Source organism: Macaca mulatta, chromosome 1 (genome assembly GCF_049350105.2).
Source record: "Macaca mulatta isolate MMU2019108-1 chromosome 1, T2T-MMU8v2.0, whole genome shotgun sequence".
In the NCBI taxonomy this organism is placed as follows: Eukaryota; Metazoa; Chordata; class Mammalia; order Primates; family Cercopithecidae; genus Macaca; species Macaca mulatta.
Genome location: NC_133406.1, coordinates 29,480,375 through 29,494,094, shown reverse-complemented (window position 1 = coordinate 29,494,094; position 13,720 = coordinate 29,480,375). Strand labels below are relative to the sequence as shown.

General features: G+C 37.6%; 1 protein-coding gene across 6 annotated transcripts in view; it reads right to left on the bottom strand.

The window, feature by feature from the left end:
* Positions 1-13,720, bottom strand: part of DNM3 (dynamin 3) — a 563,268-nt gene that overhangs the window by 414,756 nt on the left and 134,792 nt on the right. For all 6 annotated transcript variants that reach the window (XM_028850447.2, XM_077999966.1, XM_015124070.3 and 3 more), the window contains exons 3-4: positions 1,705-1,854; positions 365-568 (exon numbers count right to left, since the gene is read on the bottom strand). In XM_028850447.2, coding sequence (XP_028706280.1) covers positions 365-568; positions 1,705-1,854 — 354 coding nt within the window. The remainder of the gene's footprint in view (positions 1-364; positions 569-1,704; positions 1,855-13,720) is intronic.

The window sequence follows — 13,720 nt, the reverse complement described above, 5'->3', positions numbered from 1 at the left end:
GAGTATATGCAGGTAACTCATAATATTAGTAGATTGTCTGAATTCTGCTGTACCAGAAGTTTACTTTATCAACTTTTTAAAATACATAGCCCATGAGGCTTAGAAATGTCTATTTTCTTGATCTCATTATTCTTAGATTTATATAGGTTTTGACTATATAAATTTCATTATTTTAGTAAATCTTTACTAAATTATTTTTAATATTAAATACTGAATTTGTATTTAAAATACAAAAGGTTTAACAATATTAACAATGCCTAATTTATTTATAATGAAATCGAGTCTTGAGAATTTGTGTTACCTTTAAAGATACCAAAACTCCTGACACTTTAATTCCCTCTCATCTTAGTAGTCACACACTCACCTTGAGGATCAACTTCTTTAGCTAGCTTCAGCGCATCTGAGTTTGCAAGATCAGTATTGGCTGGAGTAACAGCTAAAATCAGACAGTTCTCCCTCGTGATGAACTGCATAATCATTTCTCTGATCTGATACTCAATATCTGGTGGCTGATCTCCCACGGGCACTTTGGTTATCCCAGGTAGATCAATAAGGGTTAGATTTAACACTGTGTGGAAAGGATAAAAGAGTCTTACATACACTTTCAATGCTAAAAGATAACACAGAACCATTTGTCACTTAGCTCAGCTTTCTACATTGTGTATCTGAACAACTCAAACCCATGTGTGAAGAATAAAAAGCATAAAATAAAAATGGTTTTGCTAGTTTTCTCTAATTTTATGATATGATTGTGCTATGCCAAATGATCACTTTAACATAATTTGAAAGGCACTGATTTGCATGCCTAACAGTTTGCTCAGAAAGCTGTCATATCTGTAACTAGGGGGTTATAATTAAAACACCAAACGAAAAATGCATATGCTGTCTGCCAGTCTTGTACATCGCCTTCAAGTGGTATAAAAACTCGCAGGGTAAGATTTGCCCTTTCCTTAAAAAGTATCATATGTTTTTTATAGAAAGTTAACCACTTAGCCTAGTAGAAAGCTGTTAGCCATTCGTGGTGCCCTGGGTTTACTGAATTAGCTGTATGAACAGAGTCAGCAACAACATGACTCTAGCCCAACCTCTCTGTACAAATAATGTTGGCACCAAGTACCCTTGGGAAGTCCTAATTGAGCTTATGTCATTTATATTCTGTTTTAAAAGCAATAGAGTTAAGTAGGGAATAAGAAATGAAAATTTGCCCACTAAAAATTTAGTCAGCATAGAGGCTATTTCCCATCACACCTTATGGATTGGTTATCTAATTTATAAGTTTCTACCGATAGTCTGGGGGGAAAACTCAGAGCTGATTTCTCAGGAAGAAAATAAATAGGACTATATATGGCTGCAAGAAATCCAATAGGGGAGGATGCAACCATAGTAACATGTACCTCTAAGATTTCAGCAAAGACTGAAAAATGGAAGTTTTCATACATACCCTTCTCAAATTCTAAAAGCTTATTATGAAAATGAAGAAAAAATATTTAATGACTAACTCAATTCTGTTTTTATTAAAGTCATCTCCTCCTCCCTCTCCTTAAATGTTCTAAGAGCTCTTTGAACCATAACATTAATGGGCAGTATCCAAAGGATACCCTAGAAAGCCAGCACTGTTTGTATCTTCTGTACAAATGATGTATGTTAATTAATGTAGTAAAAATGTTTGGGGAGAAGAATTTGGAATTTTATTATTTTACTTACCATGTGGGGAATAGACTCGTAAATTAATGGGTATGGAGGAAATGCCTTTATTCATTCCAGTCACGCGATCTGTTTCTGCTTCAATCTCATGCCGAACTTCATCAAAATCTGTAAATTTCTTTCCTTTGCAATGTAGAAACTCAGCATATTCTACAAAAACAAAACCAAAATGACACGACTTAAATTCATGCATTTTTGCCACATTATAAAAAATGTTTCTTTAATTATAAGTCAAATTATCCGATATTCTCTCTTCATCCCTCATGAACATCCCACAGAACACAGTAGTTACTAAGAATCACAATTAATACTTCAGAAATATTAAACATAGTACAGATGCTATAGATGCTAAATTTGCTAATTTTCAGTTGAGCAATTAAATACTATAACCAGTCCCTAAAGCACAAAGCCTATTAAATAATTTAAAGAAAATTTTGGCTGTCCAAATGACAAAGCAAACAACAGCACCTGATTGTTAAAAACATTAGATCTAGGATACCACTGAGTTCTGTTAGCATTTCCCTCTTCAGTATCACCATTTCATCAGGATGGAATGCCAAGTTATATAAATATATCTTCAGAAGGTAAAATAAGTTAGGGGGAATCATTTGATTAATTTGTTAAAAATAAATAATATATGGAATCCTTTAGCTTAAAAACATACTATTGAAATTACGACATCAGCTTGTATAAAGACAATTTCTCAAGGCAAAAAAGTTATAAAGTATTATATCAAAGAAAATATTTACCTGTAATCTAAAATTTTTAAAAAATCCCTCAGCAGAGGGAAAAACACTAAAATAACTACATAAATAACAAAACTGGGTTTTTTAAATTTCAGTAACATCCTACAAAGTGTTGTATTATCAATTTCTATACCTACTTTGAGAGAAATCAGGTATATGAAAAACACCACAATTTAAAAGAAAAGCTAGTACAGTACTATTAGATTTTTTTAAATGAGTATAAATCTAACAAAGAAACAAACCTCAACAAAGATTTTAGTTTATCTAATATCTCAATGAAGAATTGTACCGCTAACCTTAGACTATGGCTAAGCACCTTGGACCCAAATGCCAGATAAGAGCCAGAGAGATCGAGGCTGCAGCGAGCCGTGATCGTGCCACTGCACTCCAGCCTGGGCAAGAAAGTAAGCCCTCATCTAAAATAAAATAAAATAAAATAAAAATAAAAATAAAAATAAAAAAGCCAGATGAGGCAATTATTGGTAGCCTTACTACCATTCCCCATCACAAACAGTTAATATTCACTCTTGGAGATGAAATGTCAAGCCAAATAGCAAGAGAGCTGTCAGATGTGGTCCGTGTCTTCAAGTAGGTTAGCATTAACTCAAAAAGCTAAGGATTAGACTACTGAGAAAAAACATTATGCAGGTAGCATAACATAAATGCTGAGCTGCCCTTAAAATGATAGGAAAGGTAGAGATAGAAAAGATTATTTTAAGTGGTGGTACCCAAAAAAGGAAGTGGGGTATGGACTGAATATTGAACAGTAGGGAGGATTTTGACATGTGCAGGGAGAAAGAGAGGTCTTCCAGAGAATCAGAGAATCTTTGTAGGTTCAACAAATCTGGTAGGTTGTCATGCAGTCTCTGCTTGGACCCATCCACTAATGGGTAACGGAAACTTTGACCTCGTTGGAAAAAAACTCTGATTGGAAAATGTTTATGTTTGGTATGAAATCTGCTTTCTTGTCATATTCCACGGGTCCAACTTTTGTCCTCTGGTGCTACTCAGCTGTGAAAAGGCCGTGTGCATTAACGTGAGTGTCAGCACCCCGAGTTTGTCTCCTTCCTGGGCCTTACACCCCTACCTTGCTTTGTCTCACCACTACTCGGGCCCTCTGGTGGCAAAGATTTCCCAGTTCCAACCCCAGCCACTCTGAACTGGAAAGGTCACAGACTCCCAAAGTGGACCAAAAAGTTTCCACTTTAATTTACCAAAGAATTGAAATGACCTAGCTTTTGGGATGTTAGAATGAGAATCAGAGACAGACTTAATTTCTGTCTTTCCTGACAACATGCATGGACATGAGTATTTCTCTTTCTATCTTAGTTTCTCCATATAATGTGCCACTTTCTGAAAAACAGCAAGCTAAGTCTCCTGAAAGCTCATTCCTCTAATGTTGGAAGTATACCCAACAGTAAAGACTCAACAGGCTGCAGAAATCTGGCCTGAAGCGATCAGTTCATCAAGATCAGGCATGTTCTTCTACACTTACCCTCACAGGCAGTGTCTTTATTAGAATATAAATTCCCAGAAGATGGAGCCTTCATTTTATTACCCATTCAATGCTTAGGCCAGTACCATGTGAATGTAAGAGTATATAGATAAGTAGAGGACAAAACAGGAAGAAAAACAAAGGAAAAAAAGAAATCAGATCCCAGAAAACAAGCAAAAATTAAATGGAAAAATTAGAAATAATTTAGAAGAAATAGAACTGTGTTTTTTTCAATGCCACCTATTCCGTGGAAAGTGCACCCTTGAGAACTTATGGCTATCACAACTGTTCTGTCATACAGTTCATAAGCTTCTGGATCAGGAACTACATTTTCAATCATTGCTAATCGATACATTTCAGTTAACATAAATGTGGACCTCCTTTGTTGCCACTAGATGGCACCTACTTGCTTTCTCTGTAGGAAACATGCCCTTCCGGAAGGGTGTAAAACCAATGCTATTTTCAAATTAGATTTAAATCAGTTCTCAAACTCTTGAAAATACTTTTATCTTGGAATCAAGAGATGATAATTGTGCAGGACCATCTCAAACCTTTGTGTATTTTTACTTTGTCAACCCCTTGGTCAATTTGCAGTGTCTTGTTGAGGATAGTGTCCCCCAGACAAATCCAAGGATACCTATACTCATTTATTTATTTGATTAACATTTTTTGAGATCACTCTACTTGCCAAGAACTGTTTTAGAAATTGGGATATAGTAAAGGGGGGAAAATAAGTCTCTAGGCTCACGAACCTTAAATTCTAATCAGGTAAAACAGTAAACAATGTGTGTGTGTCTGATGCTAAGTGCTATGGAGAAAATAAAATAGCAGGGGGATAGTAAATGCTTTGGGAAAGGGGTTGCTTGGTTATGTGGTATAGATGAGGAAGGCTTCCATGACAGGGTAAAGTGACCTTTGAGCAATGACTCAAGAAAGGAAGGCAGCAGGTCGTACTGTATGGAAGGGCATCCAGGCAGAGTGCCTAAAGCAGATGTGTGCTCGGCATGTTGAGGGAGAGCCAGGTCCATGTGGCTGGAGCACCAGGCGGTGTGGAGGGGAGGGAGGTGGGAAACAAGGCCTGTGCTGTAGACAGGCCTGGATGTGGAGGGCCCTTGGACCGTTTTAAGGATTTTGATTTTTCTGAGTGAGTTGGTAGAGCATCTGAAGGATTTGGGGTAGAGCAGAAACATGCTGTGACCTAGGTTTGAAACAACTGTGGCTGCTGTGTTGAGGACAGACATGAGGAGCAAGAAAGGAAGCTTGCTACTGGAATTATCCCGGGGAGAGCTGCTGAGGCTTGGACCAGGGTGACAACAGTAGGGTGGTGATAAGTGGTTAAATTCTAATGTATTTTGAAGAAAAAACCAACAGAATTTGCTGAAGGATTTAAGCTGGGGAATGAGAGAAAGAGAAGCATCAAGGATAACTTCAAAGAGTTTGACCTCAGCCACCAGAAAATGTTTGAAATAGAAAAGACTGAAGGGAAGAGGATGGGATGGGATGGGATGGGATGGGATGGGATGGGATGGGATGGGATGGGATGTGGGTTGGGACCTATTAAGCTTGTGATACCCATTACACACCCAGCCAAGTTGAGAAAAAGCACTTCTAAGGTTGAGGACAACACAGCTGAAGGAGACACCATTCACATTCAGTCTTTGGATAGGTGTCTCTACTCTGAAAAATTTCCAGAAGATGGCAGTCATGTGCTTGAGGAAAGGGCAGTTTTTTCTAATTCGTATAAAAATGTCTTCAGGGCTAGATATATGCATCTTTTGTTCAAGGAGAAGTCCAAGTGAGAGATATATATTTGGGAGTCATTCAAGTCAGGCAAGTGATGAGATCACTAAGCAAGAGTTATAGAAGAGGTCAGAGTACCAGGCCCTGGGTTTTCCAAAGTTTAGGGGTCAGGAAATGGAGACTTAGAAGGTAGGAGAAAACAGTAAGGGGAAAACAAAGCCAAGAAAAGAGGAGACCTACTCCATCCAACCCTGCCTACAACATGTCCAATAACATGTCCAGTAACAGGAAGACTAAGACTGGATCTTAGAATTTAGCAACTTGAGGATCCTTCAGGAGGAGGTTGAAGAGAGAAGAGAAGAAACCAAGTAGAGACTGATTATAGAATAATTCTTTTTTTTTTTTTTTTTTTTTGAGACAGGGTCTCACTCTGTCACCCAGGCTGGAGTGGAGTGGTGCCATCATTACGCACTGCAGCCTCGAACTCCTGGGCTCAAGTGATCCCCCCACCTTAGCCTCTGGAGTAGCTGGGACTACAGGCAGTGTGCCATCACATCTGGCTAACTTTTATTTATTTTTTGTGGTGATGAGGTCTCACTGTGTTGCCCAGGCTGGTTTCGACCTTTTGGCCTCAAGTCATGTTCCCAACTCAGTCTCTCAAAGTGCTGGGATTATAGGAGTGAACCACTGTGCCCAGCCAACAGTTCTTTAAGGAGTTTTGTTGTAAAGAAGAGGAGAGAAGGGAGAGGGCAGCTACAGAGGTATGTAAAGTCAAGAGAGAATTTTGTAAAGATAGCAAATTAATGGCATGTTCATAGGCTGAAATGGTGACACCCAGGATAAGTGAAGTGAGAAGACACAAATGCTGAAGTGATGTCTGAGGGGAGGGGAATAGGAGGCCAGAAAGAAACAAACAAACATGCCAGGGCATCCATAGGAACAGGAAGAAGGCAGAACAATGAGCATGGATGAGATGAATAGGTAGAACTAATGGTGGTGGGAGCCTGTGAAATTCATCAGGGGACAGTAGGGATTGATTATATTTGTCTGAGGTCATTTTATATCTTTACTGGTTAACTAGGTGGTTTACTTGTTAACCATTTAACCATCTCACTGGTTAAACTGTATAAGTACTATTATACAGTTTATATACTACTATAGTACTGTATAAGTACAAAATACATTATACACACACACGCACGCAAAAAGTGATCCTAAATGAGTGACCTCAGAGTAATCACAGCAGGTATGACAATTTGGGTCTAATCTATGTCAATCACTGGGGTTCAGACCTGCCCCAACATATCTGGAAAACCAATAGGGTAGGAACCACAAAATACTCTTTTCTATGGGAACCAAAGAGCTTCCTGGAAAAGAATTCCACCTACAGGATGGAAAATTCAGCAAAACCAGCTGACCTGGCTTTTCAGGAAAGGGCTACCTGTAATCCATCCTCTACCCAGCTCCAGAGATTCATAGATCCATATCCCCTTGTCTCTATGATGATAATTGTAGTTTGAGGATGAAGGAAATTCTAGCATCTAAGTCAGACTCTATAGAACGAATTGCACTAGCTGATCAATAGCTAGACCTTTTAAGAGCTGCTAAATGTGTGTCTTCTACTATGGTATACCGTGGTAAACTATGGTTTACCATATTTTTATACTATGGTGAACTAACATGTCTGAAGGTTACACAATCTCATCTTATAGTTTTGAGATACTTTCTTTCTCACAGAAAGGTACAATTTCCAGTGGCATGAGCTCTCTTGACATGTTCTCAGTATTCCTTTCATTCTAAATGTTTCATATTTGGGCACATGAAATGGTCTTTTCCTCAAACAATTTGAGGCTTCAGCCCAGCATCAATGTGAGTAGTCAGTGTATTAAATCTCCTAGCCACAAAGTCATACAAAGGACGAAGGTTATGTGTACGTAAGCATTGAAACCGTGATAATGCATCCACGAAATTCTTTTCTGTTGCAGCATAACCTGTCTTATTGAAATTTATGTTTCATTTTCACAAAATAAAATTTCTGTTTTTAGTTTAACAAAATAAAACTCCTAGTTTTGATTATTTTCTCTGTTTTTACCATGTTAAAAATAGCCTACAATTGAAGCAAAGGTTAAGATACATTACTATATCAAAGAATGATTAGGGAGGAAAAAAGGGGAATATTAAAAAATCAGAGCTATAACTCTATTTTATTTTTATTTCCTTTTAAAACATTTTAGCACTGTCATTTTTACTGGTCATGAAAAACAAATTATGCTAGGTTAAACAACTGACAAATTGTTTGGGGGAAGGATGAGACGGGTTTATGCCTGGGCAATGTTCCAATCATCTGTGAAAAGCACAGCATGACCATAAGAATTTAAATATTTCCACTATGCCCCTTCCATGGGGAAAAATATGTATATCTTTTCATTAATCGAGGTTAAGTAGAAAGGAATAATTACAGAGCACTAGAACATAATCTCTTGTCCTTCTTTATTCTAAGAATCGAGGTTCCTCAAAATTTTAACTGGAGTTTTCTTATTTCTAATAGCAATGTTTTGTGAGCACAGGGCTCCAGTGAAAACAGAGTACAGGGGTCATATACATAAGGGACTGTTTTCAATGCAACAAGCTGAATTCACTGGCTATATAGAGCATTGATGTATGATTATATTTAAAAACATATTTCCTCAAAGGCAGAGATACATTTTACTCTTCTGTGTTTCCCTAATGCCTATTACATTTAGAGTAAAGAACATCTGTAGGCCGGGCACGGTGGCTCACACCTATAATCCCAGCACTTTGGGAGGCCAAGGCGGGTGGATCACCTGAGGTCAGGAGTTCGAGAACAGCCTGGCCAACATGGTGAAACCTCATCTCTACCAAAAATACAAAAACTAGCCAGGTGTGATGGCAGGTGCCTGTAATCCCAGCTACTCAGGAGGCTGAGACAGGGGAATCACTTGAACCTAGGAGGTGGAGGTTGTAGTGAGCCTAGATCATGCTACCTCATTCCAGCCTGGCTGACAGAGCGAGACTCGGTCTCAAAAGAAAAAGAAAGAAAAAAAAAAAGGACATCTGTAGATTTATTTCTTCTTTAAAGCAGTCCACTTTGGATATAACAATGCTTCCAATAAATACTCCATGTTCTTACTCATATGTGACAGCTTAAAAAAAAAGTTGATCTCTTAGAATTAGAGAGTAGAATAGTGGTCACTGGAGACTGAGAAGTGTTGGGGGCAAAGGAGATAGGGAGAGGTTGGGGAGCAGATACAAAAGTACAGCTAGATAGGAGTAGTAAATTCTAGGATTGTGTAGCACTGAAGGGTAACTACAATTAAGAATAATAAATTGTACATTTTCAAATAGCTAGATGAGAAGATTTTGAATGTTCCCAGCACTAAGAAATGCTAAGTGTCTGAGGTGATGGATAGGCTAACTACCCTAATTTGATCATTACACATGGTATATATGTACTGAAATATCACACTATATTCCATAAATATGTATAATTATTATGTGTTAATTAAAAGTAGTAATTTCTAAATGCTCCCATCAAGTCATTCCAAATTGAAGGCAAGATCCTAGAATTTTAGTTTAGTTATATATTAATTACATAGGACCCAGATATGAAACAGAACTCAACTGTATTGCTAAGATAAACAGGGAAAGTCTAGCAATCAAAGAAAAAAGGAAATCTAAAGAAGCAAACAATTACCCTCAGGGAGTTCTGCAGTGGGTAAAAGGTAGAGGTCTCAGTAGGAGAGTTAAGAACAATAGGGTGAGATGCGAGTAAGTCAGGGGGTGCCAAGATTTCATAAAAGACAAAAAGCTGGTGCCAAGCAGGTATCAGACCAGACACAGACCAGGGTTTAAGATCAGGGCTCTGGTACTCTCAAGACAAAGTAGGAAATTAAAACAAAACTCCAGATGCAAACGAGGCTGAAAACCAAGATGCAAATTCAGTCATGGAATGGAAGGCAGAGCTATTTTGTCAAGATACAAAGCCGAAGCCAGTTGAACAGTATTCAGGGTCAAGAGAAATTAATATCAGTGCCATCTTGAAATTTACTGCTGAACAACAGCCTTTACAGTTTTCTTCTGCTTCTAAAGCCTGGATAAGGCTGAGCCAAGAGGTGAAGGTTAAGGGGCCCCATGTAACTGGAATAGTGCTAGTGGACAAGACCAAGGCCAGCATTTACAGAAATCCCCAGAGATGGGGGACTTTTATGGAATATTCTACCACAAGTATCCAAAATAACAATCAGAATCTAGCAGCTGTTGATACCTACATAGCTCAACTTAGTTCTATATTTTTTTCCAAAGGAGCTCGAAGAGTATAACAAAAATCAACTCTATTTCATACTCATAGTTTATTTCCACGTAAAACACAATCAAGAGATAAACTATATTCCAAATCTTAGCACCAGAGTTATTTCTAGACCTTCTTATCCTCTTTTTCATCTCTATCCTAAGTGCTCTCATCTAATCTCATTGCCTTAAAATTTTTTACATATGTCCTCTAAATTCACATCTCAGACATTCACCTCTCCTTTGAATTCCAGATTTGTCTATATCTAATTCTAATGCTTAATTGATATTTTCACTCAGATGTCTAACAGATATCTCAAAAATCACCTGTTCAAAGCTTCCTTTCCTCAACTCTCTTCCAAACACTGTCTCACTGCCTCCACTATGGCCATGCTGCTTCTAAGCCTGCTGCACCTCTTACCTGTACTACCGAAAAAATAGCCTAACTAGTCTTTCTGACTCCACTCTTGTTCCACTGAATCCATTCTCCACCCAGTAGCTGGAAAGATCTCCTTAAAACATACATCACATCATGCTTCTCCCCTGTTTAAAGACTTTTACTGGTTTTCCAGTACATTTAGAAAAATACAGATTCCTCACCCTGGCCTACTCTAGAAAGTCCGATACAGTCTGCCACCCATCTGCCTCTGATGCCATCTCTATCACTACCTCCACCCTACCTGCTCATTCACTCTGCCTGCAATGGCCTCCCTTCCGCAGCTCAAGAGTACCAAGTCCCTTCCTACCTCAGGGCCTCTCTATAAGCTGCTCCTCTTCTGGAATGTTCGTCCATCTAGTGTCTGCATGTGTGGCTCCTTCCTGTCATTTACTCATCCAAAATATCATCTCTTTAGAGAGGTTTCCCTGACCAGACAAAGTAAAGTAGCATCTCTTAGTCATATCCTATTACATTGCCCAATTCTTTTTCTTCAGTGCACATGGTCACTGTCTAAAGTTTTTCGTATTTGTCTTTTATTGTCTGTCTTCATCCACTGGAATATAAGCACCATGAGAACAGGAGCATTATCTGTCTTACCCCTGCTATATTCCCAGTACCTAAACAAGTTGCATATTTGTAGAATTGAGGAATAAATAAATGAATGAGTAGATGACTGAAGGAATCAACAAATAAACCTTGGAGGAGGTTTGAGGTTTGTGGATAAGGAGAAAAAAATGTTTATAAATATGGCTTTTGACATGCTGAGCTTGAGATACATTTGAAATATCCAAGTAGAGTTTCAAGCAGTCAGTTAAAAATATGAGTCTGGAGTTTAGCCCAGGAGCTAAACATGTGAGAGTTGTAATGTTTAGGTTGTAATTGAAGCCACAGTGTGGAAGACATTGTCAAAGGGAGAATATGAAATGACAACCAAAAAGGAGCCTTGGGCAGATGTAACCTTAGAGGCCAGATAGAAGATAATGCATTGGCAAGGGAGCCTGAAAGAGTGAAAAAAGAGATAGAAGGAAAACCAGGAATATTTGGCATATAAGCCAAAGAGTAATTGATAATGTCAAAAGCTGTTGAAAGGGCAAGGTAAGTTAATTTTAAGGATGTAGGAAACCAGATAATACATGTTGAATTTCTATCCAATTCCAACTGGATAGAAAATTTAAACACTTTTTATTATTTCAACGATTTTTGCTATAGATTACTTTGTTTACTTAAAAGTATTTTATGTGCTATTTTATGCTTTTTTTCTCCCTTGTGTCTCTTCCCTTGCTATCACGTTTACAGTTGTCACTTCTCACTGTTGGCAACACATCTGTTTTTAAGTCATATTCCCATTCTCATTTGTGGTTTTATATTTTACCCTAGACTGAGAAATCCAATAACCCAGTATGCATGGTCTAAGTCTAAAATAAGGCTGGAAAGGCCAGAATAAGGCTGGGACCCTCTAATGCATGAGATTTACATCAAAGACTTTGTAATATCAGTTGGGTACTCAAGGATCTTTTTGCTTCCTCTTGATAATCAGCTAAGTTTAGAAACTGAAATATCAAAAAGAGTTTCTGAATAAGGAGCTATTCCAATGTTTTTAAGAATAATTGAATGTACAAATTCTGAGACAGCAAATGTCAGTCCTTGTTTTAATAATGAAAAATAAGATGATCTGCCAAATAAAAATCTATAGAGTAATTAAAAGCAAAATGATGAGACTTTGTCATGAAAATTCAAATAATCAGATTTCAACACAAAAAATACAATAGGAAGTCTAAGATTTACAAAATGAAATATTGTTTCCCCACAGAATCTTGGCCACTAGGAATAAAATTTATAAATGACATCTAAGTAGTAGCTGTATCAGAACTGTAAGTATGTATATACGTAACTAAAAATTTTTAAAGAAAATATTAGAGTTGCAATACGCATTGCTGGATACATTATAATATCTCAAAAATTCAACCACAAAAAACTTTTTCTATGAGTATATAATGTTATACACAAGTTGCCACCAACATTATTTCATCTAAATATTTAAAGGAGATTTTTAGTGTGTTTTTGGTAAGCTCCTTAAATGTCAATGATATGGTTTGACTGTGTCCCCACCCAAATCTCATCCTGAGTTGTAGCTCCCATAATTCCCACATGTCATGGTAGGGACACAGTGGGAGGTAATTGAATCATGGGGTTGGGTCTTTCCTATTCTGTTCTCATGATAGTGAAGAAGTCTCACAAGATCTGATGGTTTTATAAAAGGGAGTTCCCCTGCACATGTTCTCTTGCCTGCCACCATGTAAGATGTGACTTTGCTCCTCATTCACCTTCCATCATGAGTGTGAGGCCTCCTCAGCCATGTGGAACTGTAAGTCAATTAAGCCTCTTTCCTTTATAAATTACCCAGTCTCGGGTATGTCTTTACTAGCAGCATGAGAACAGACTACTACAGTCGTCATACCAAATTCCTGGAAGTTGTTAGCAGCTAGAAACAGCCAATTTAATTTTTGTATATGGTGGAAATTATTAATCCAAGTTTACTTCCAGTAACCTTTGTTGGAAAGACTACCATTTCTCCACTGAATTGCCTTTGCGCCTTTGTCTAAAATCCATTGTCTACATATGTGTAGATCCATTTTTTGAATCTATCCTGTTCCATTGATCTATTTGTCTCTTTATGCCAATGCCACATCATTGATTATCGTAACTTTATAAGCCCTCATTTTAAGAGATAGGGTCTTGCTAAGTTGCCCAGGCTGAAGTGCAATGGTTATTCACAGGCACAATCATAGCGCTCTACAGCCTGAACTCCTGGGCTCAAGCAGTCTCTCTACTAGCTAGGAATACAGGCACAAACCATGGCACCTGTATAATGAGATCAGATAACGTTAATTCTCCAAACTCAGTGTTATTTGTCAAAGTTGTTTTGGCTATTCTGGGTTATTTTATTTTCACATAAATTTTAGAATCAGCTTGTCAGTTTCTACAAAACAATCTATCTTTTAAATCTTTATCTACAACATTGTAACATCATTCAGAAAAATTTTCCTCTTCTGGCCCAAGTTTGCACATATATACCCACAACATGTTTTGCTAAAAGCACAAGTATGTTCCCATGATGCTTACTCTGATAAATGTATTAAACTTTAACAAAATCACAGATTCTTATAACTGGGAGTGATATCGCTTCTAAATGCTTTCCTAATAGAGAAGTCAGTTAAGTTTTGTTTGGAGCCCTACAAAAATGTTTATTATCAATTATGTCTCAAGCAACATCTACCTAGTCTGTAC